At 41.0% G+C, this 24147-nt stretch overlaps 1 protein-coding gene across 3 annotated transcripts in view; it reads left to right on the forward strand.

The window, feature by feature from the left end:
- The first annotated feature begins 859 nt into the window (after positions 1-859).
- The window catches only part of LOC139745929 (protein arginine N-methyltransferase 1-like), a 59010-nt gene continuing 35722 nt past the window's right edge, over positions 860-24147 (forward strand). The window contains exons 1-3 of one of the 3 annotated variants that reach the window (XM_071656618.1): positions 963-1016; positions 18222-18294; positions 19572-19715. In XM_071656618.1, the coding sequence (XP_071512719.1) occupies positions 19626-19715 (90 nt within the window). In that variant the 5' untranslated portion in view covers positions 963-1016; positions 18222-18294; positions 19572-19625. Of the gene's footprint in view, positions 1017-18221; positions 18295-19571; positions 19716-24147 lie in introns of those variants that run through there. The other 2 variants (XM_071656616.1, XM_071656619.1) reach the window with 2 other exon arrangements.

Raw genomic sequence — 24147 nt, forward strand, 5'->3', positions numbered from 1 at the left:
ATGGGACAGTTGCCTATCATCATGGGACAGTTGCCTATCATCATGGGACAGCTATCATCATGGGACAGTTGCCTATCATCATGGGACAGCTGACTATCATAATGGGACAGCTGCCTATCATCATGGGACAGTTGCCTATCATCATGGGACAGTTGCCTATCATCATGGGACAGTTGATTATCATCATGGGACAGTTGCCTATCATCATGGGACAGTTGCCTATCCTCATGGGACAGTTGCCTATCATCATGGGACAGTTGCCTATCATCATGGGACAGCTGACTATCATGGGACAGTTGCCTATCATCATGGGACAGCTGACTATCATCATGGGATAGTTGCCTATCATCATGGGACAGCTGCCTATCATCATGGGACAGTTGCCTATCATCATGGGACAGTTGCCTATCATCATGGGACAGTTGCCTATCATCATGGGACAGCTGCCTGTCATCATGGGACAGTTGCCTATCATCATGGGACAGATGCCTATCATCATGGGACAGCTGCCTATCATCATGGGACAGTTGCCTATCATCATGGGACAGCTGCCTATCATCATGGGACAGTTGCCTATCATCATGGGACAGTTGCCTATCATCATGGGACAGTTGCCTATCATCATGGGACAGCTGCCTATCATCATGGGACAGTTGCCTATCATCATGGGACAGCTGCCTATCATCATGGGACAGTTGGCTATCATCATGGGACAGCTGCCTATCATCATGAGACAGTTGCCTATCATCATGGGACAGCTGCCTATCATCATGGGACAGCTGCCTATCATCATGGGACAGCTGCCTATCATCATGGGACAGTTGCCTATCATCATGGGACAGTTGCCTATCATCATCATGATGGCATGAGTTACGTGCAGTTGCTGAGGATTTTGGTCGCCAGTTAGGTTGAGTGTTGGTGAAGTATGTTTACCTACGTCATCATCATTACATCAGTATTAAGGTCATGCTCGACCTGGTACACTGGTCACAGTTACATGTGTTCCACTGATATAGGTTCGTCCTTCACTTTGTTGTAGTGTACTTTATGTGATAACCTTTATATACGTGTCTTACGCTATGTACTGTCTTCCTTCCTTACCGTATCAAAAAGTTTGACAAAGGAACAAATTATAAGAAATTGTGCTCCCTGTATAAATAAAGCCACTAAGAATAAATAGCCTATTGATCTGTTTATCATTGATGTAGATAATATTTGTGCGGTGTCCCGATAGTTTATATTTCCTTCATGAAACATATTTCCTTCATGAAACCTGATATTATATATATATATATTATTATTTTTATTATTATACTTTGTCGCTGTCTCCCGCGTTTGCGAGGTAGCGCAAGGAAACAGACGAAAGAAATGTCCCAACCCACCCCCATACACATGTATATACATACGTCCACACACGCAAATATACATACCTGCACAGCTTTCCATGGTTTACCCCAGACGCTTCACATGCCTTGATTCAATCCACTGACAGCACGTCAACCCCGGTATACCACATCGGTCCAATTCACTCTATTCCTTGCCCTCCTTTCACCCTCCTGCATGTTCAGGCCCCGATCACACAAAATCTTTTTCACTCCATCTTTCCACCTCCAATTTGGTCTCCCTCTTCTCCTCGTTCCCTCCACCTCCGACACATATATCCTCTTGGTCAATCTTTCCTCACTCATCCTCTCCATGTGCCCAAACCACTTCAAAACACCCTCTTCTGCTCTCTCAACCACGCTCTTTTTATTTCCACACATCTCTCTTACCCTTACGTTACTCACTCGATCAAACCACCTCACACCACACATTGTCCTCAAACATCTCATTTCCAGCACATCCATCCTCCTGCGCACAACTCTATCCATAGCCCACGCCTCGCAACCATACAACATTGTTGGAACCACTATTCCTTCAAACATACCCATTTTTGCTTTCCGAGATAATGTTCTCGACTTCCACACATTCTTCAAGGCCCCCAGAATTTTCGCCCCCTCCCCCACCCTATGATCCACTTCCGCTTCCATGGTTCCATCCACTGCCAGATCCACTCCCAGATATCTAAAACACTTCACTTCCTCCAGTTTTTCTCCATTCAAACTCACCTCCCAATTGACTTGACCCTCAACCCTACTGTACCTAATAACCTTGCTCTTATTCACATTTACTCTTAACTTTCTTCTTCCACACCTTTTACCAAACTCAGTCACCAGCTTCTGCAGTTTCTCACATGAATCAGCCACCAGCGCTGTATCATCAGCGAACAACAACTGACTCACTTCCCAAGCTCTCTCATCCCCAACAGACTTCATACTTGCCCCTCTTTCCAAAACTCTTGCATTTACCTCCCTAACAACCCCATCCATAAACAAATTAAACAACCATGGAGACATCACACACCCCTGCCGCAAACCTACATTTACTGAGAACCAATCACTTTCCTCTCTTCCTACACGTACACATGCCTTACATCCTCGATAAAAACTTTTCAGTGCTTCTAACAACTTTCCTCCCACACCATATATTCTTAATACCTTCCACAGAGCATCTCTATCAACTCTATGATATGCCTTCTCCAGATCCATAAATGCTACATACAAATCCAGGGTGAAGGCATGTACAGAGCATCAGATTGGGGAAGAGCAGTGTGGTTTCAGAAGTGGTAGAGGATGTGTGGATCAGGTGTTTGCTTTGAAGAATGTATGTATGAGAAATACTTAGAAAAGCATATATATATATATATATATATGTTTTTTTTTCTTTTTTTTTTATACTTTGTCGCTGTCTCCCGCGTTTGCGAGATATATATATATATATATATATATATATATATATATATTATCCCTGGGGATAGGGGATTAAGAATACTTCCCACGTATTCCCTGCGTGTCGTAGAAGGCGACTAAAAGGGGAGGGAGCGGGGGGCTGGAAATCCTCCCCTCTCGTTTTTTTTTTAAATTTTCCAAAAGAAGGAACAGAGGGGGCCAGTTGAGGATATTCCAAAAAAGGCCTAGTCCTCTGTTCGTAGCGCTACCTCGCTAACGCGGGAAATGGCGAATAGTTTAAAAGAAAGAAAGAATATATATATATATATATATATTTTTTTTTTGCTTTGTCGCTGTCTCCCGCGTTTGCGGGGTAGCGCAAGGAAACAGACTTTTAACTTTCTAAAAAGGGGGGAATATATATATATATATATATATATATATATATATATATATATATATATATATATATATATATATATCTTTCTGGTATATGTGTGTTGCAAGATGACTGGAATTGAATGAGACGCATATTATAGACTGTTTGTTACTGTATAATGGGAGCAGGCAGATTATAGACAGCCAGGTATTGTGTGATGGCTGGGAGGCAGATTTTAGATTGCTAGGTGTTGTGTGATGGCTGGGAGGCAGATTCTAGATTGCTAGGTATTGTGTGATGGCTGGGAGGCATATTTTAGATTGCTAGGTGTTGTGTGATGGCTGGGAGGCAGATTCTAGATTGCTAGGTTTTGTGTGATGGCTGGGAGGCAGATTCTAGATTGCTAGGTGTTGTGTGATGGCTGGGAGGCAGATTATAGACAGCCAGGTATTGTGTGATGGCTGGGAGGCAGATTTTAGATTGCTAGGTATTGCGTGATGGCTGGGAGGCAGATTCTAGATTGCTAGGTATTGTGATGGCTGGGAGGCAGATTCTAGATTGCTAGGTATTGCGTGATGGCTGGGAGGCAGATTCTAGATTGCTAGGTATTGTGTGATGGCTGGGAGGCAGATTCTAGATTGCTAGGTGTTGTGTGATGGCTGGGAGGCAGATTCTAGACTGCTAGGTGTTGTGTGATGGCTGGGAGGCAGATTCTAGATTGCTAGGTATTGCATGATGGCTGGAAGGTAGATTCTAGATTGCTAGGTGTTGTGTGATGGCTGGGAGGCAGATTCTAGATTGCTAGGTATTGTGTGATGGCTAGGAGGCAGATTCTAGATTGTTAGGTATTAAGTGATGGCTGGGAGGCAGATTCTAGATTGCTAGGTATTGTTTTTAATGGCTGGGAGGCAGATTCTAGATTGCTAGGTATTGTGTGATGGCTGGGAGGCAGATTCTAGATTGCTAGGTATTGTGTGATGGCTGGGAGGCAGATTCTAGATTGCTAGGTGTTGTGTGATGGCTGGGAGGCAGATTCTAGATTGTTAGGTATTAAGTGATGGCTGGGAGGCAGATTCTAGATTGCTAGGTATTGTTTTTAATGGCTGGGAGGCAGATTCTAGATTGCTAGGTATTGTGTGATGGCTGGGAGGCAGATTCTAAATTGCTAGGTATTTTTTGATGGCTGGGAGGCAGATTCTAGATTGCTAGGTGTTGTGTGATGGCTGGGAGGCAGATTCTAGATTGCTAGGTATTGTGTGATGGCTGGGAGGCAGATTCTAGATTGCTAGGTATTGTGTGATGGCTGGGAGGCAGATTCTAGATTGCTAGGTGTTGGAGGCAGATTCTAGATTGCTAGGTATTGTTTGATGGCTGGGAGGCAGATTCTAGATTGCTAGGTGTTGTGTGATGGCTGGGAGGCAGATTCTAGATTGCTAGGTATTGTGAGATGGCTGGGAGGCAGATTCTAGATTGCTAGGTATTGCGTGATGGCTGGGAGGCAGATTCTAGATTGCTAGGTTTTGTGTGATGGCTGGGAGGCAGATTCTAGATTGCTAGGTATTGTTTGATGGCTGGGAGGCAGATTCTAGATTGATAGGTTTTGTGTAATGGCTGGGAGGCAGATTCTAGATTTGTAGGTATTGTGTGATGGCTAGGAGGCAGATTCTAGATTGCTAGGTATTGTGAGATGGCTGGGAGGCAGATTCTAGATTGCTAGGTGTTGTGTGATGGCTGGGATGCAGATTCTAGATTGCCAGGTATTGTTTGATGGCTGGGAGGCAGATTCTAGATTGCTAGGTGTTGTGTGATGGCTGGGAGGCAGATTCTAGATTGCCAGGTATTGTTTGATGGCTGGGAGGCAGATTCTAGATTGCTAGGTGTTGTGTGATGGCTGGGAGGCAGATTTTAGATTGCTAGGTATTGTGTGATGGCTGGGAGGCAGATTTTAGATTGCTAGGTGTTGTGTGATGGCTGGGAGGCAGATTCTAGATTTGTAGGTATTGTGTGATGGCTAGGAGGCAGATTCTAGATTGCTAGGTATTTTTTGATGGCTGGGAGGCAGATTCTAGATTGCTAGGTGTTGTGTGATGGCTGGGAGGCAGATTCTAGATTGCTATGTTTTGTGTGATGGCTGGGAGGCAGATTCTAGATTGCTAAGTATTGTGTGATGGCTGGGAGGCAGATTCTAGATTGCTAGGTTTTGTGTGATGGCTGGGAGGCAGATTCTAGATTGCTAAGTATTGTGTGATGGCTGGGAGGCAGATTCTAGATTGCTAGGTTTTGTGTGATGGCTGGGAGGCAGATTCTAGGCAGCAGAAGTGTGTTCAGTAGCTGGACTGCTGCCTCCATGCTACTGTCAATTTTTGTTTAAACTACTTGAGTGTATAATGTTTTGTATTTAATTTTGATAAATTTGAAAGACACTGTTGTGATTTCTTAATTTAATATAAAATGTTGAATATCCTTTCTAGAGGAGTTCTATCCTATTTAGATAATGTTATTTTAAGGGCAAAACAGAACCTGAGAAACAAGTGATAGAAAAATACTTCATTGGAATCTAAAGAAAGTGTAAACCATGAGGAATGTATCATGTTTTAGATGCATGTGTTTCAGTTGATAGATTTGGAGGAAAGTGGTACCAGTGGATTCCTTACACTGTTGATATGGAATACTGGATTTTAATGTTAGCTCATCTTGCTCCATAAATATTAAGTTCTTGTAGTAGTCAGGTCTTTGAAGTAGAGGGAAATTGTGCAGTAAAAACATTAACAGTTGAGAGTGTGACAAATGCATTGGTAATGCTTTAATCAAAATCTATCAACTAGTATGGGAACAGGATGGATGCCTATGGTGTCCTGATGTCATTTTTAATCCGTCCTCAATTATAAGAAGAAGATACTAAAAACATGACTGTCCTGCTGAAGGCTCGCATCAAATATTAAGCTGGTGTTGATTTAGGTTGCATAAGTGCATGATTTGGTTTGTATTCGACATATAAACTGAATAAAGCTGTAATACATGAAAACTTGTCTGTATTGCTAGAAATGCTTAATTTTCTTTATTACTGATGCATTGCACAGAATTGTGCCATGCTTTATCATGTTTGAATCAGTGATTCCTAGTTTTCCAGATATGTTGGATGAGTTCACGTGTTTATACACATATTGGGATCAAATTAATGCTAATGAGATCTCTCCCACACAGGGTTAAAGGGTCAGATTCCTGTATCTTCATACATGTTTGAACTCAATTTTTACCTTGAGCCAAATGATCCATAGTGCAGTTGAGTACATGTTTTGATAACAATGGCCATGAATAATAGGATCCATAAGATACGTTTATGTATATACATGTGTATGTGGATGGGTTGGGCCATTTTTTGTGTTTCCTTGTGCTACCTTGCTAACGCGGGAGACAGCGATTAAATATGATAATGGAAAAAGGTGAGAACAAAGGAGTTAAGGGGAGTGGGGGAGGAATGGGATGTATTTAAGGAAGCAGTGATGGCTTGCTTAAAAGATGCTTGTGGCATGAGAAGCGTGGGAGGTGGGCAGATTAGAAAGGGTAGCGAGTGGTGGGATGAAGAAGTAAGATTATTAGTGAAAGAGAAGAAAGAGGTATTTGGACAATTTTTCCTGGGAAAAAATGCAAATGAGTGGGAGATGTATAAAAGAAAGAGGCAGGAGGTCAAGAGAAAGGTGCAAGAGGTGAAAAAGAGGGCAAATGAGAGTTGGGGTGAGAGATTATCATTAAATTTTAGGGAGAATAAAAAGATGCTTTGGAAGGAGGTAAATAAAGTGCATAAGACAATGGAGCGAATGGGAACTTCAGTGAAGGGGGCTAATGGGGAGGTGATAACAAGTAGTGGTGATGTGAGAAGGAGATGGAGTGAGTATTTTGAAGGTTTGTTGAATGTGTTTGATGATAGAGTGGCAGATATAGGGTGTTTTGGTCGAGGTGGTATGCAAAGTGAGAGGGTTAGGGAAAATGATTTGGTAAACAGAGAAGAGGTAGTAAAAGCTTTGCGGAAGATGAAAGCCGGCAAGGCAGCGGGTTTGGATGGTACTGCAGTGGAATTTATTAAGAAAGGGGGTGACTGTATTGTTGACTGGTTGGTAAGGTTATTTAATGTATGTATGATTCATGGTGAGGTGCCTGAGGATTGGTGGAATGCTTGCATGGTGCCATTGTACAAAGGCAAACGGGATAAGAGTGAGTGCATAAATTACAGAGGTATAAGTTTGTTGAGTATTCCTGGGAAATTATATGGGAGGGTATTGATTGAGAGGGTGAAGGCATGTACAGAGCATCAGATTGGGGAAGAGCAGTGTGGTTTCAAGAGTGGTAGAGGATGTGTGGATCAGGTGTTTGCTTTGAGGAATGTATGTGAGAAATACTTAGGAAAACAAATGGATTTGTATGTAGCATTTATGGATCTGGAGAAGGCATATGATAGAGTTGATAGAGATGCTCTGTGGAAGGTATTAAGAATATATGGTGTGGGAGGCAAGTTGTTAGAAGCAGTGAAAAGTTTTTATTGAGGATGTAAGGCATGTGTACATGTAGGAAGAGAGGAAAATGATTGGTTCTCAGTGAATGTAGGTTTGTGGCAGGGGTGTGTGATGTCTCCATGGTTGTTTAATTTGTTTATGGATGGGGTTGTTAGGGAGGTGAATGCAAGAGTTTTGGAAAGAAGGGCAAGTATGCAGTCTGTTGCGGACGAGAGAGCTTGGGAAGTGAGTCAGTTGTTGTTCCTCTGATGATACAGCGCTGGTGCCTGTGAGAAACTGCAGAAGGTGGTGACTGAGTTTGGTAAGGTGTGTGAAAGAAGAAAGTTGAGAGTAAATGTGAATAAGAGTAAGGTTATTAGGTACAGTAGGGTTGAGGGTCAAGTCAATTGGGAGGTAAGTTTGAATGGAGAAAAACTGGAGGAAGTGAAGTGTTCTAGATATCTGGGAGTGGATTTGGCAGCGGATGGAACCATGGAAGCGGAAGTGAATCATAGGGAGGGGGTGAAAATTCTGGGAGCCTTGAAAAATGTGTGGAAGTCGAGAACATTATCTCGGAAAGCAAAAATGGGTATGTTTGAAGGAATAGTGGTTCCAACAATGTTGTATGGTTGCGAGGCATGGGCTATGGATAGAGTTGTGCACAGGAGGGAGGATGTGCTGGAAATGTGAGATGTTTGAGGACAATATGTGGTGTGAGGTGGTTTGATCGAGTAAGTAATGTAAGGGTAAAAGAGATGTGTGGTAATAAAAAGAGTGTGGTTGAGAGAGCAGAAGAGGGTGTTTTGAAATGGTATGGTAACATGGAGAGAATGAGTGAGGAAAGATTGACCAAGAGGATATATGTGTCAGAGGTGGAGGGAATGAGAAATGGGAGACCAAATTGGAGGTGGAAAGATGGAGTGAAAAAGATTTTGAGTGATCGGGGTCTGAACATGCAGGAGGGTGAAAGGCGTGCAAGGAATAGAGTGAATTGGAACGATGTGGTATACCGGGGTCGATGTGCTGTCAATGGATTGAACCAGGGCATGTGAAGCGCCTGGGGTAAACCATGGAAAGTTCTGTGGGACCTGGATGTGGAAAGGGAGCTGTGGTTTCGGTGCATTATTACATGACAGCTAGAGACTGAGTGTGAACGAATGGGGCCTTTGTTGTCTTTTCCTAGCGCTACCTCGCACACATGAGGGGGGAGGGGGTTGTTATTCCATATGTGGCGGGGTGGCAATGGGAATGAATAAAGGCAGACGGTATGCATTATATACATGTGTATATATGTATATGTCTGTGTGTGTATATCTATATGTATACGTTGAGATGTATAGGTATATATTTTTGTGTGTGTGGATATGTATGTATATACATGTGTATGTGGGTGGGTTGGGCCATTCTTTCATCTGTTTCCTTGCGGGAGACAGCGACAAAGCAAAATAAATAATAATAAAAAAGAGATAGTGTTGAATATGGATGCTATCTTAATGTTTATATATTCATTGCTATTTCAGATTATGTAATGTCTTATCTGACCCCACATTTTCCCTCTTCCTCATTTGAACACTGCTACTGATGAGTTATGCAATATTGGAAGATCAGTTTTAGAGTGAAAAAGGAAAATTCTTATAGTGGCAACAATGATTCAATAAAAGTAGAACACATACTGTATTCCTAGAAAGCATGCATCAGCTGAATGAAAATTTACCACCTATTTATGAAAAGGCTGGTATAGCAATACGCGTAAATGTTATCACTGTGGTCCTTCCCCTTGGACCTTGGTTCAGGGGATGTGTTGAAGCCTCTAATCATATATAACATTATCTTACATTTGATTTAGATCCTCACAAAATGGGTAGGGCTTTGAAGCAGAGGAAAATTGTAGATAAAAAATTGTACATGAATTATGTAACAGACTCTAACTAGAAAGATGATTTAAACCAGGTTAGATTGGTACGTCAAGACAGGTTTACTTAGGCTTTAGAAGGTTACCTTTTCCAATATATTACATGCATTTTAAAGTTTTTATCTGTTCTTTGTATCCAGGCTATTTGTACTATGTGGAGAATCTAAAATTTTGTGTTAGTTTTACTATGTATGATCATTGGCAATATAAACTCCAATAAGTGTAAGGAATCCAGTGATACAGTATGGTAATTGTCTTGAATAGCCCTGCACCACTGTTGTCTGTTAATATTAATTTATTGTGGACTGCTGTGGTTCTGGGGTGTGACAGAACCCCATAAACAGCTGAAATTGGCTGATATATTCTAGAAGCATACATTATTTGCTATTCAAATTGTCTACGTTGTGCTCAAATGAGCTGGTAGAAACCAAAGATAAATATTTTGCCCTAGTATTCTTACCAGATTGGACTCCCAAACACTGATAGACATTTTGAATAGTGAAATAATACTTAAAAACTATTTCTTTTATATGAAGTGAAAGTAATCTATTAAAGTAATAAAACAACCGAGAGAAAAGTAACATTCCTTAATTTAGCAAAGTACAGCTTAACCAAGGAGGAATATAAGACTTCTGATGGTAATGTCAGTAAGATAGCAATGAGCTGGAAAAACAGCATGGTATTGACATGTCTCTCAGGGCTTTGATGTCACCTTGTTTAGCATGTTGTTGACGTGTCTCACATGATGGTGGTGTCACCTCTTTCATATAGGGTTTTGGTGCACTTGATTTTTATATTAGGATGAAGCCCACCTTGTTCCACATTTCACCACTGCTTCTGGAGAAGTTTCCAGAAATGGCATTTGTTGTGATATTAGATGTATTTAGTAGTTTATCATCACAGGTCTTGGCTAATACTTAAACAAAGGACCTCAAATAGCAACAGACCACTGGGTCCAAATGAGGCTGTTTTTTGAGGTAGAAGAGAACAGAAACCTCTTGGATTAGTGCAGTAAGAGTTGAAAGACACACAAATGTTACATAGAGAAAAGTCTATAGATTTTCCTATCACTAAGGAGGTACAAATGTCATTCGTGGATCTGAAGCAAAATATTTATCAAGTCTGTTCTTATATGTATGTATGGCATTGCTATTAACTACCTTAATGGGTAACTCATTCATTTTGTTAACAGTCGTGTTAAAGAAACTACTTATCTCATTTAAGGTAAAAGATTTACCCACAAGTTTGTGTCCATTAGTATGGATGAAACCAAACAAATCCATCCTTAAGTAGTTTGTTAGATTGAAATCATCACTGCCTTTGGTAATTTTGAATACCTGTAATTAGAGTACCTCTTAACTTTTTTTATTTCATTCAAGATGGGGATGAACTGGTGATCTGTAAAGAATGAGGATAATTTTCCTAAACTTAAATTTCTAGCCCTGCCTATGAATCCAAGAAATTTGTTTTCCCTTTTGACTGCTTCTTTGCATTATTTACTTGGCTTTAGATTACCATAGGTTATTACACCTAAGTCTTTTTCCTTTCATTTATCTTTTGTAGCTGAAGAAAATTCTCTGTAGCTTGCTTTTTCATTTTTACTTCCAACAAGTAAAACTTTGCAGTTATTCATTAAAATTAATTTGCCACCTGTGAGCCCAGTGTGTCAGTTTGGAGCTACAGAGGTTCAGTTTTTACTATAGATATGTTTCCCAACTTTGTATAATCTGCAAATTTTGATTTCTTCCAATGCAGCCCATTAGCAGTATCAGTAATATGATTACAGTAAACCCTTGATTTAAGGGACTAATAGGGGAGGGACTGTCAGATAATGAAATTATCCATTTTATTGCAAAGTTATTTTTAGTACATTCACCAATAGACAAATATATACTGTAGTGAATATATTCCATATGTATGATATAATGTATAGCTATTATTAAACAGAGAATGAAAAGTAAAAAAAATAATATTGTGATGAAACAAAATGGCAATTTACTATGATATTTAATGAACTAACAAGTCAATTGGTAGGTAATTTTGAATGGAGAAAAACTGGAGGAAGTGAAGTATTTAGATATCTGGGAGTGGATTTAGCAGTGGATGGAACCTTGTAAGCAGAAGTGAGTCACAGGGTGGGGGAGGGGGTGAAGGTTCTCAGAGCGTTGAAGAATATGTGGAAGGCGAGAACATTATCTCGGAGAGCAAAAATGGGTCAAAAATGGGTATGTTTGAAGGAATAGTGGTTCCAACAATGTTATATGGTTGTGAGGCATGGGCTATAGATAGGGTTGTGTAGAGGAGGGTGGATGTGTTGGAAATGAGATGTTTGAGGACAATATGTGGTTGAGGGTTTGATCGAGTAAGTAATGAAAGGGTAAGAGAGATGCGTGAAAATAGAAAGAGTGTGGTTGAGAGAGCAGAAGAGGGTGTATTGAAATGCTTTGGTCACATGGAGAAAATGAGTGAGGAAAGATTGACAAAGAGGATATGTGTGTCAGAGGTGGAGGGAATGAGAAGTGGAAGACCAAGTTGGAGGTGGAAGAATGGAATGAAAAAGATTTTGAGCGATTGAGGCCTGAACATACAGGAGGGTGAAAGGCATGTAAGGAATAGAGTGATTTGGAATGGTGTGGTATACCTGGGTTGATGTACTGTCAATTGAGTGAATCAGGGCATGTGAAACGTCTGGGGTAAACCATGGAAAGTCTTGTGGGGCCTAGATGTGGAAAGGGAGCTGTGGTTTCGGTGCATTATACATGACAGCTAGAGACTGAGTGTGAACGAATGTGGCCTTTGTTGTCTTTTCCTAGCGCTACCTTGTGCCCAGGGGGAGGGGGGTGCCATTTCATGTGTGGCGGGGTGGCGACAGGAATGGATGAGGGCAGCAAGTTTGAACATTTACATGTGTATATATGTATATGTCTGTGTATGTATAAGTATGTATACGTTGAAATGTATAGGCATGTATATGTGCATGTGTGGGTATATGTATATGTGGGTGGGTTGGGCCACTTACATCTGTTTCCTTGTGCTACCTCACTAACATGGGAGACAGCGACAAAGTATAATATGAAAAATAAAAAATGCATCTGGGAGATCTTAATAAAGTTATAAATTCCTGTGGTGTAGTAAAGTCGGGACTCTGAAAAAAGATTATCCAGATTCTGACCTCTTTCCACACATTTCTCAATGCTGCAAGGACCTTTATACCCTTAGCCACATTGTGACACACTTCAGCTTCCCTTGTTCTGTTTTCTGCCATGTCCACTCCCAGATATCTGATGCACTTCACTTCCTCCATGTTTAATCTATCTAAATTCACACCCCAACTAACCTGTCCCTCTCCAGTGCTACACCTAATAACCTTACTTTTATGTATATTTACTCTCAGCTTTCTCCTTTCTCACACACTCCCAGACTCAGAAGCCAATTTATGCTGTTTCAAACTAAAACTTGCCACCAATGCCATGTCATCAGCAGATAGTAACTTACTCATCTCCCTAGCACTCCCACCCCTGCTAGATTGTAGACTCACGGCTCTCCCCAAAATGCTTGCATGCGCTTCCCTCACCACCCCATCCATAAACAGATTGAACAGCCATGGTGACATCACACACCGCTGCTGTAGACTCACCTTTACTTGGAATCACTCGCCCTCCTCTCTACCTGCTTACACACACTCTTTAATCTCTTTCATAAAAACTCCCCATCCCCAGTGTTTCCAGTAGTTTTCTTTGCACATTATACATTCATAACAGCTTTCTCAAGCACCTATTTCAACCCTACCATATGCTTTCTCAAAAGCCATAAATGCCACTCACAAATCCATCAGTTTATTTGTTATTATTATTATATTATTATACGTGATTGCAGTTTCCCATGTCAGTGAGGTAGCACCAAGAAACAGATGAAGAAAGGCCAATCCACTCATATATTTATTTATTTATTCTAGTATACTTTGTTGTTGTCTCCCGCGTCAGCAAGGTAGCACAAGGACACAGACGAAAGAATGGTCCAACCCACCCACATTCACATGTATATACATAAACGCCCACACACGTATATATACATACCTATACATTTATATGTATAAATACCTATACATACACAGACACATACATATATATATATATGTGTACATATTCATACATGCTTCCTTCATCCATTCCTGCCGCCATCCCGCCACACATAAAATGGCACACCCCCTCCCCCCATGTGCACGTGAGGTAGCGCTAGGAAAAGACAACGAAGGCCACATTCTTTCGCACTCAGTTTCTAGCTGTCATGTGTACTGCACCGAAACCACAGCTCCCTTTCCACATCCAGGCCCCACAAAACTTTCCATGGTTTACCCCAGATGCTTCATGTGCCTTGTTTCAATCCAGTGACAGCACATTGACCACGGTGTACTACATCCTTCTAGTTCACTCTATTCCTTGCACTTCTTTCACCTTCCTGTAAGTTAGGCCCCGATCACTCAAAATCTTTTTCACTCCATCCTCCCACATCCAATTTGGTCTTCCACTTCTCGTTCCCTCCACCTCTGACACATATATCCTCTTTGTCAATCTTTCCTCACTCATTCTTTTCATGTGACCAAACCATTTCAATACACCCTCTTCTGCTCTCTCAGCCACTCTTTTTATTACCACACATCTCTCTTACCCTTTCATTACTTACTCGATCAAACCACCTCACACCACATATTGTCCTCAAACATCTCATTTCCAACACATCCACCCTCCTCCACACAACCCTGTCCGTAGCCCATGCCTTACAACCCTATAACATTGTTGGAACCACTATTCCTTCAAACATACCCATTTTTGCTCTCCGAGATAACGTTCTCGCCTTACACACATTCTGCAATCCTCCCAGACCCTTCACCTCCTCCCTCACCCTGTGACTCACTTCCACTTCCATGGTTCCATCCATTGCCAAATCCACTCCCAGATATCCAAAACACTTCACTTCCTCCAGTTTTTCTCCATTCAAACGTACCTCTCAGTTTACTTGTCCCTTAACCCTACTGAACCCAATAACCTTGCTCTTATTCACATTTACTCTCAGCTTTCTTCTTTCACTCACTTTACCAAACTCAGTCACCAACTTCTGCTGTTTCTCAAATGAATCAACCACCAGTGCTGTATCATCAGCAAACAATTGACTCACTTCCCAAGCCCTCTCATTCACAACAGACTGCATATATATACATATTTTTTTATATTATACTTTGTCGCTGTCTCCCGCATTAGCGAGGAAGCGCAAGGAAACAGACGAAAGAATGGCCCAACCCACCTACATACGCATGTATATAAATACACGTCCACACATGCACATACACATACCTATACATTTTAACGTATACATATATATACATACACAGACATATACATATATACACATGTACGTAATTCATACTTGCTACCCTTATTCATTCCCATTGCCACCCCGCCACACATGAAAAGCATCCTCCCTCCCCCCGTGAGGTAATGCTAGAAAAGGATGAAAGGCCACATTTGTTCACACTCAGTCTCTAGCTGTTATGTGTAATGCACCAAAACCACAGCCAGCTCTCCACATCCAGGCCCCACAAAACTTTCCATGGTTTTACTCTATTCCTTGCGCGCCTTTCACCCTCCTGTATGTTCAAGTCCTGATTGTTCAAAATCTTTTTCACTCCATCCTTCCACATCCAAGTTGGTCTCCCACTTCTCCTCGTTCCCTACACCTCTGACACATGTATCCTCTTTGTCAATCTTTCCTCACTCATTCTCTCTCTCCATGTGAACAGACCATTTCAATACACCCTCTTCTGCTCTCTCAACCACACTCTTTTTATTACCACACATCTCTCTCACCCTTTCATTACTTACTCGATCAAACCCCCTCACACCACATATTGTTCTCAAATATCTCATTTCCAACACATCCACCCCCTCTGCACAACCCTATCTATAGCCCATGCCTCATAACCATATAACATTGTTGAAACCACTATTCCTTCAAACATACCCATTTTTGCTCCCAGAACCTTTGCCCCCTCCCCCACCCTGTGACTATCTTTTGCTTCCATGGTTCCATCTGCTGCTAAATCCACTCCCAGATATCTAAAACACTTCACTTCCCCCAGTTTTCCTCCATTCAAACTCACCTCCCAATTGACTTGTCCCTCAACCCTAATGAACCTAATGACTTTGTTCTTTTATTCACATTTACTCTCAGCTTTTTTTTTCTTTCACACACTACCAAACTCAGTCACCAGCTTCTGCAGTTTCTCACCTGAATCAGCCATTTGCGTTGTATCATCACTGAACAACAACTGACTCACTTCCCAAGCCTCTCATCTACAACAGACTGCATATTTGCCTCTCTCCAAAACTTGCATTCACCTTCCTAACAACCCCATCCATAAACAAATCAAACAACTATGGAGACATCACGCATCCTTGTCGCAAACTGACATTCACTGGGAACCAGTCACTTTCCTCTCTTCTTACTCGTACACATGCCTTACATCCTTCATAAAAACTTTTACTGCTTCTAGCAACTTACCTCCCACACCATACACTCTTAATACCTTCCACAGAGCATCTCTATCAACTCTATTATATGCCTTCTCCAGACCCATAAATGCTACATACAAATCCATTTGTTTTTCTAAGTATTTCTCACATACATTCTTCAAAGCTAAACCTGATCCACACATCCTCTACCACTTCTGAAACCACACTTCTCTTCCCCAATCTGATGCTCTGTACAAGCCTTAACCCTCTCAATCAATACCCTCCCATATAATTTCCCAGGAATACTCAACAAACCTATACCTCTGTAATTTGAATACTCACCTTTATCCCCTTTGCCTTTGTACAATGGCACTATGCATACATTCTGCTAATCCTCAGGCACTTTACCATGAACCATACATACATTGAATATCCTGACCAACTAGTCAAGAACACAGTCACCCCCTTTTTTAATAAATTCCACTGCAATACCACCCAAACCTGCCGCCTTTCTTCTTCCACAAAGCTTTCACTGCCTCTTCTCTGTTTATCAAATCATTCTCCCTGACCCTCTCACTTCGCACACCACCTCGACCAGAACACCCTATATCTGGCACCCTATCATCAGACACATTCAACAAACCTTCCAAATACTCACTCCATCTCCCTCTCACTTCACCACTACCTGTTATTACCTCCCCATTAGCCCCCTTCACCGATGTTTCCATTTGTTCTCTTGTCTAACGCACTTTATTTACCTCCTTCCAAAACATCTTTTTATTTTCCCTAAAATTTAATGGTACTCTCTCACCCCAACTCTCATTTGCCATCTTTTTCACCTCCTGCATCTTTCTTTTATACATCTCCCAGTCATTTGCACTATTTCCTTCCAAAAATTGTCCAAATGCCTCTCTCTTCTCTTTCACTAACAATCTTACTTCATCCCACCACTCTGCCCTTTCTAATGCCACAAGCATCTTTTGCGCAAGCCATCATTGCTTCCCTAAATACATCCCATTCCTCCCCCACTCCCCTTACATCATTTGCTCTCACCTTTTTCCATTCTGCACTCAATCTCTCCTGGTACTTCCTCACACAAGTCTCCTTCCCAAGCTCACTTAGTCTCACTACTCCCTTCACCCCAACTTTCTCTCTTCTCTCCTAAAAACCTCTACATATCTTCACCTTCGCCTCCACAAGATAATGATCAGACATCCCTCCAGTTGCCCCTCTCAGCACATTAACATCCAAAAGTTTCTCTTTCACACGCCTATCAATTAACACTTAATCCAATAACACTCCCTGGCCTTTTATGTATATCTCTTTTTAAACCAGGTATGCCCAATCATCAGTCCTTTTTCATCACACAAATCTACAAGCTCTTCACCATTTCCATTTACAACACTGAACACCCCATGTACACCAATTATTCCCTCAAATGCCACATTACTCACCTTTGCATTCAAATCACCCATCACTATAACCCTGTCTCATGCATCAAAACTGCTAACACACTCACTCGGCTGCTCCCAAAACATTTGCCTCATGATGTTTCTTCTCATGCCAGGTGCATAGGCACCAATAATCTTCCATCTCTCTCCATCCATTTTCAGTTTTACCCATATCAATCTAGAGTTTACTTCCTTACACTCTATCACATACTCCCACAACTCCTGTTTCAGGAGTAGTGCTACTCCTTCCTTTTCTCTTGTCCTCTCACCAACCCCTGACTTTACTCCCAAAACATGCAAACCACTATTCCTCTTTACCCTTGAGCTTCGTTTCACTTAGAGCCAAAACATCCACATAAACACACACACATATAAACGCCCATATATGCACATATACATGCACATACACAGACATATACATATGTACACATGTACATATTCATACTTGGTAGACTTCATCCATCTCTGTTACTACCCTGTCCCATAGGAAACAGCATCGCTACCCCATGCTTCCGCAAGGTAGTACCAGGAAAATAGACAAAAAAGCGACATCCGTTCACACTTAGTGTCTAGCTGTCATTAGTAATGCACTGAAACCACAGCTCTCTATCCACATCCAAGCCCCACAGACCTTTCCATGGTTTACCCGATGTTTCACATGCCCTGGTTTTCAAGAGCAAACACCTAATTCTACATCCTCACCACTCCACAGTGTTCCTACCCAACCTGATGCTCTGTGGATGCCACAGTGCTGTACATCACCACTCTCCCATACATCTTACCAGGTACATTCAGTGAACTTATATCTCTATAATTTGAACATTTATTTTTATCCCCCTTGCTTTAGACAGTAGCATTAAACAGGCATTCCACTAGTCCTGAGGCACATTGCTGTGATCCATACAAACATTGAAAATTCTAACTAACCAATCAACAACAAAGTCACCCCCTTTCTTAAGAAATAACAGTGTGTTACTTTTCATTGTACTCAAGGCTTTCACACTCTCTTTTCACCAAACCACATGCAACGACTTTCTCACTTTGCATATATTCCCGACTTAAACCCCCTTCATCTTCCATCCCATCATCAGACATTCATCATTCCCTCAACATACTCATTTCATTCCACTTCACCTCATCTCTGCCTTTTACCTTCTCTCCATTTGCACCCTTCACTGACATTCACATTTGTTCTCTTGTTTTTCTCACACAGTTAATGTAGTTTCAAAATATTATCTCATTCTTTAGAGTTTGCTGATACTTGCTCACTCCAACTCTCATATGCCCCTCTTTTTCAGATCCTGCACCTTTCTTTTGACCTCTTGCCACTTAATCTTGTACATCTCCCATTCATTCACACTTCTTTCCTGTAAGTAATGCCCAAACAACTTTCTTTTCACTTTCATTAATAACTCTGTCATCTCACCATTCTCTACCCTCTCTCATCTTTTACATGCCACACACGTCTTTTGCACATGCCAGCATTGCTTCCTAAATACCTCCCGTTCCTCACCCACTTCCTCTAGCTTCCTTTACTCTCACCTCTAGACATTCTACACTCAATCTCTCATATGTCTTCACAGAAGCCTCTTTTCCAGGCTCCCTTACTTTCACCTCCTTCTCACCTGTCTCATTTCTTCTTTTCCAAAAACCTTTTCAAATCTTCAGCCTCTCCTTCTACAGCAGCCCTCTTTTATATGTTTATTTATACATCTCAACCTGTGCCAGGTGTCCATTTACTGATCTGCCCTGAGGGGGCAATGAATAACTGGTTTAGCTTTAAGTTGACTGCCCTATACAGGATTAAACCCTTGGTTGGGCCTGCATGTAATACAGTCACTGATGCATACCACTACATCACAGAAGCTGATCATAGATAATTTTACTGATCTCTTTTCAATTTTACTTGTTACTTCTTTCTTTTCTGTAATCAACAGTGTTCTGTTGGGATTACCGTTACTAGGATATAACAGTCCCTTTTGAAACTGTTGTCATACTTTGCATATTGCATCATGGCTGATCAACCAAATTAATTTGATTTTTTTCCTCTATATATTTGCAGATAAAACTGTTTGGAAGCATTATACATAGCTGCTAGTGATGTGACTTAAGCACAATGCCAACTGATGAAGATGACATGGTGCCACACTTGGTAATGGAAGGTGCATCACAAGAGGAATACTTCACCAGTTATGAAGATGTTGAGGTTTGTTTTGTTGGGAAGAGTACATTTTAAACCAGTATATATTTCTTGTTCTTTATTGTAGTTTCTCCTTCATATTAAGTTTCATGACAAATTGAAGTCCTTTTGGACTGTAGCTTGTCAGTTTCTGTGCTAAGACATGAGTTGATTACTAGATCGTACTCCTTGGTTAGATGTTAGTATATAAGGAGAACAGGTAACAGGAAACCTGATGGTCCATGATGAGTTTGTAAATTTGTTAACCTATTTGTTATTTGTAATAATATTTTGATTCCATTGGGTGGAGTAGGGGCATACAACCTCTCTGTTTACTCAGAAATGTCCAGTGTATAGTAAAAGATGAAGTTCCTCAAATTTTAGCACTTAATCATTTTGGACTCTTAAGTTGATTCATTAAGTGTATCCAAAGTTTTATGCAAACTTTGTTTACACACAATATCTTTCCATTTCATCCTTTCCTGGATCTTTTCTATGGTAGCCTCATCTTCAACATCTCATACCTTAATAAATTTTTTTCATTGCATACAGTCTCCTCATAGAAATGAAGAAACAAACAAAAAGCAAATGACAGTGATTACAGTTTAAAATAAGGCTCTTGCTCATCAGGTATTATGTGTGGAACAAATCTTATTACTTACGGTGGGGACATCATATGTCTGGCAGCATGTTACAGTTTTCAAAATCAATTGAACATGGTTTTTTAGCACATTTACCTTGTATTATTGAGAGGAGAGGGAAGTAAATTTTGCTTATTGTTCTTGTGCTTAGTGATACTTTCATTGTTTCCCTCCTGATGATATTTTTCCTCTAGAGCATGGTCACATTATAGCTTGAGATAGTAACCAGAAAAGTTTAAGCATAGGCCTGTAAGAAAAACATGAAATACAGTATACTAAACATTTTATGTAAATAACGGAAATGATGTACCAAATAACTCTCAAAACATTATCCAAGCAATAAAAATAAGTTGCAGCACATGTAGTACCTGACTGTTTGTCAAGGTCCTTGTGACTCAGGTAGCTGTCTTTTCTTTATGCTGCACTCACATGTGGACTGCTGGCATTCTGTCTACAACCATACGATCTCTGCTTGTCAGATATAATACTTGACAACACTTAAGTCATTCTTCATAACTCTAAAAATCTCTTGCAATAGGTGTTAGCCTTGCATTTTGGAAAAATGGTAGGCAAAATAGGTAAAAAGTAGTAGTTAGAAACATCAGACAAGAGCATTAGGTAGAAACAGTAGGTAGGATCATCAGGTGCAAGCATTAAGTAGAAGTGGGTTGGAACAAGGCAGAAACATTAGGTAGAAGTTTTTGGTAGAAACAGGAGGTAGGAGCCTCTGAAAACACTGCACTAGAGTTGCCCTCTGTCAATGGCCTGTTAAAGGTGAGGTACTAAGGGCTAAGAAGTTGCACTGGGGTTCTACAGTTATGGAGACTTTTGCTGATGCCACCTCGTACAAGGAGTTCTCAAGGGAATGGGTATCAGAGATTCAGATAGATAGACAGATTGTCACATCACATTTCTTTGGGATATGGGATAGGCTAGGTAAGGTTTTGAAAAATATTCCTTCTGAATGTATAGATAATTATCAGTTCACACATTAGGTAAGAGCCAACTGAGGAGAACTATATAGAAAGAATACCTTTGAGTATAGATAAAATAATATTTACTGTATCATTCACCGAAAAAGTTATGCATGTTTTTAACTGAATTCCAGTCATTCTAATTTACCACCCATTTCCCATTATTTTTCTTAATATGTAACTTATTTTTAGAGCATGAATCGACTTAAATGTGTAGAAAAATATACAGAGTGGTGCGACAGCATTCGTGAGGGTGACACATTCGTAGGTAGGAATGGGGCAAGCACATAGGCTTGAATCCTAGTTGTAGCAGTCACTACACAGTCAGCCTAGCTGGCCATTCATCCCTGGGTATCAGGAGGGTTAGTGACATCTGCTTAGTGAGCCAGCACTTTAGAGGTTGTCAAGTTGCACTCCTCTGACCCAGGTAGCATGTCTTTTCTTTGTGCCTCATTAACATAGACTACTGTCCAAAATATACAATGTCCCCTTGTTATATGTAACACTTGACAACACTTAAGTCTCACAGCTCATTCATTGTAACTTTAGATTTTCCTACCGTGAGCACTAAGTGCTAGCCCAGCCTTTTGGCAAAATGGAAGGAGCAGTAGATAGAAGCAGCAGGTCGAAACTTTTAGGCAGGGAAAATACATAGAAACATTAGTTGGAAGTAGTATGCAGAAGCATTAGATAGTAGTAGTATTAGGAACATTATTTAGGAGCCTCTGCAAATACTGTGCTAGACTTGCCCTCTGCCTGTGGCTTGTTAAGGGTGAAGCACTAAGGCTAAGAAGTGGCACTGGACTTCTTTAGTTATGGAATCTGTTGCCATGGCTACCCCTTTAAGGGAGTTCCAGTTTTAATGTTGTCAGAGATATTGATTGATTGATTGGTATTTTTTTTTTTTATTATACTTTGTCACTGTCTCCTGCGTTAGTGAGGTAATGCAAGGAAACAGATGAAAGAATGGCCCAACCCTCCTACATACACATGTCATGTATATGCATAAACGCCCACACATGCACATATACATACATATACACTTCAACATATACATACACAGACATATATACACATGTACATATTCATACTTGATGCCTTCATCCATTCCCATTGCCACCCCACCACACATGAAATGGCAACCCCCCCCCGCGTGCGTGTGAGGTAGCAAGGAAACAGACGAGGAATGGCCCAACCCACCCACATACACATATATGTACATAAACACCCATACACGCACATATACATACGCAGACATATACATATATACACATGTGCATAATCATACTTACTGCCTTCATCCATTCCCATGGCCTACCTGCCACACATGAAATAACATATCTCCCCTCCAGTGAGGTAGCGCCAGGAAAATGTAAAAATGGCCACATTTGTTCACGCTCAGTCTCTTGCTGTCATTTGTAATGCACCGAATACCACAACTCCCTCTCCACATCCAGTCCCCACAGACCTTTCCATCGTTTACCCCAGATGCTTCACATGCCCTGGTTCAATCCATTGACAGCACGTCAACCCTGGTATACCACATCATTCCAATTTACTCTATTCCTTGCATGCCTTTCACCCTCCTGTATGTTCAGGCCCCAGTTCCACAAAATCTTTTTCACTCCATCCTTCCATCTCCAATTTGGTCTCCCACTTCTCCTCGTTCCTTCCACTTCCGACACATATATCTTCTTTGTCAATCTTTCCTCACTCATTCTCTCCATGTGTCCAAACCATTTCAACACACCCTCTTCTGCTCTCTCACCCATGCTCTTCTTATTACCGCACATCTCTCGTACCCTTTCATTACTTACCTGTTCAAACTACCGCACACCACATATTGTTCTCAAACATTTGATTTTCACCTCATCCACCCTCCTCTGCACAACCCTATCTATAGCCCATGCCTTGCAATCATTTAACATTGCTGGAACCTCTATTCCTTCAAACATACCCATTTTTGCACTCTGAGATAACATTCTTGCCTTCCACACATTCTTCAACACTCCCAGAACCTTCTCCCCCTCCCCCACCCTGTGACTCACTTCCGTTTCTATAATTCCATCCACTGCTAAGTTCACTCCCAGATACCTAAAACACTTCACTTCCTCTAGTTTTCCTGCATTCAAACTTACCTCCCAATTGATTTGTCCCTCAACCCTACTGAACCTAATAATCTTGCTGTTTACTATGCTATTTACTGTGTGGTGGGGCAGCGACAGGAATGGATGAAGGCAAGCAAGTATGAATATGTACATGTGTATATATGTATGTCTGTAAGCATATGTATGTATATGTTATGTATATGTGCATGTCTGGGTGTTTATGTATATATATGTGTGTATATAAGTGGATGAGCCATTTTCCGTCTGTTTCCTGGCCCTACCTCACTGACGCGGGAAACAGTGATTAAGTATAATAAAATAGTATATATATATATATATATATATATATATATATATATCTTTTCTTTCTTTCATACTATTCGCCATTTCCCGCATTAGCGAGGTAGCGTTAAGAACAGAGGACTGGGCCTTAGAGGGAATATCCTCACCTGGCCCCCTTCTCTGTTCCTTCTTTTGGAAAATTAAAAAAAAAAAAACGAGAGGGGAGGATTTCCAGCCACCCGCTCCCTCCCCTTTTAGTCGCCTTCTACGACACGCAGGGAATACGTGGGAAGTATTCTTTCTCCCCTATCCCCTATATATATTTTTTTCTTTTTTTTTTCTTTTTTTTTGCTGTCTCCCGCATTTGCGAGGTAGCGCAAGGAAACAGACGAAAGAAATGGCCCAACCCACCCCCATACACATGTATATACATACGTCTACACACGCAAATATA

The sequence above is a fragment of the Panulirus ornatus genome, chromosome 63 (genome assembly GCF_036320965.1).
Source record: "Panulirus ornatus isolate Po-2019 chromosome 63, ASM3632096v1, whole genome shotgun sequence".
Taxonomy (NCBI): Eukaryota; Metazoa; Arthropoda; class Malacostraca; order Decapoda; family Palinuridae; genus Panulirus; species Panulirus ornatus.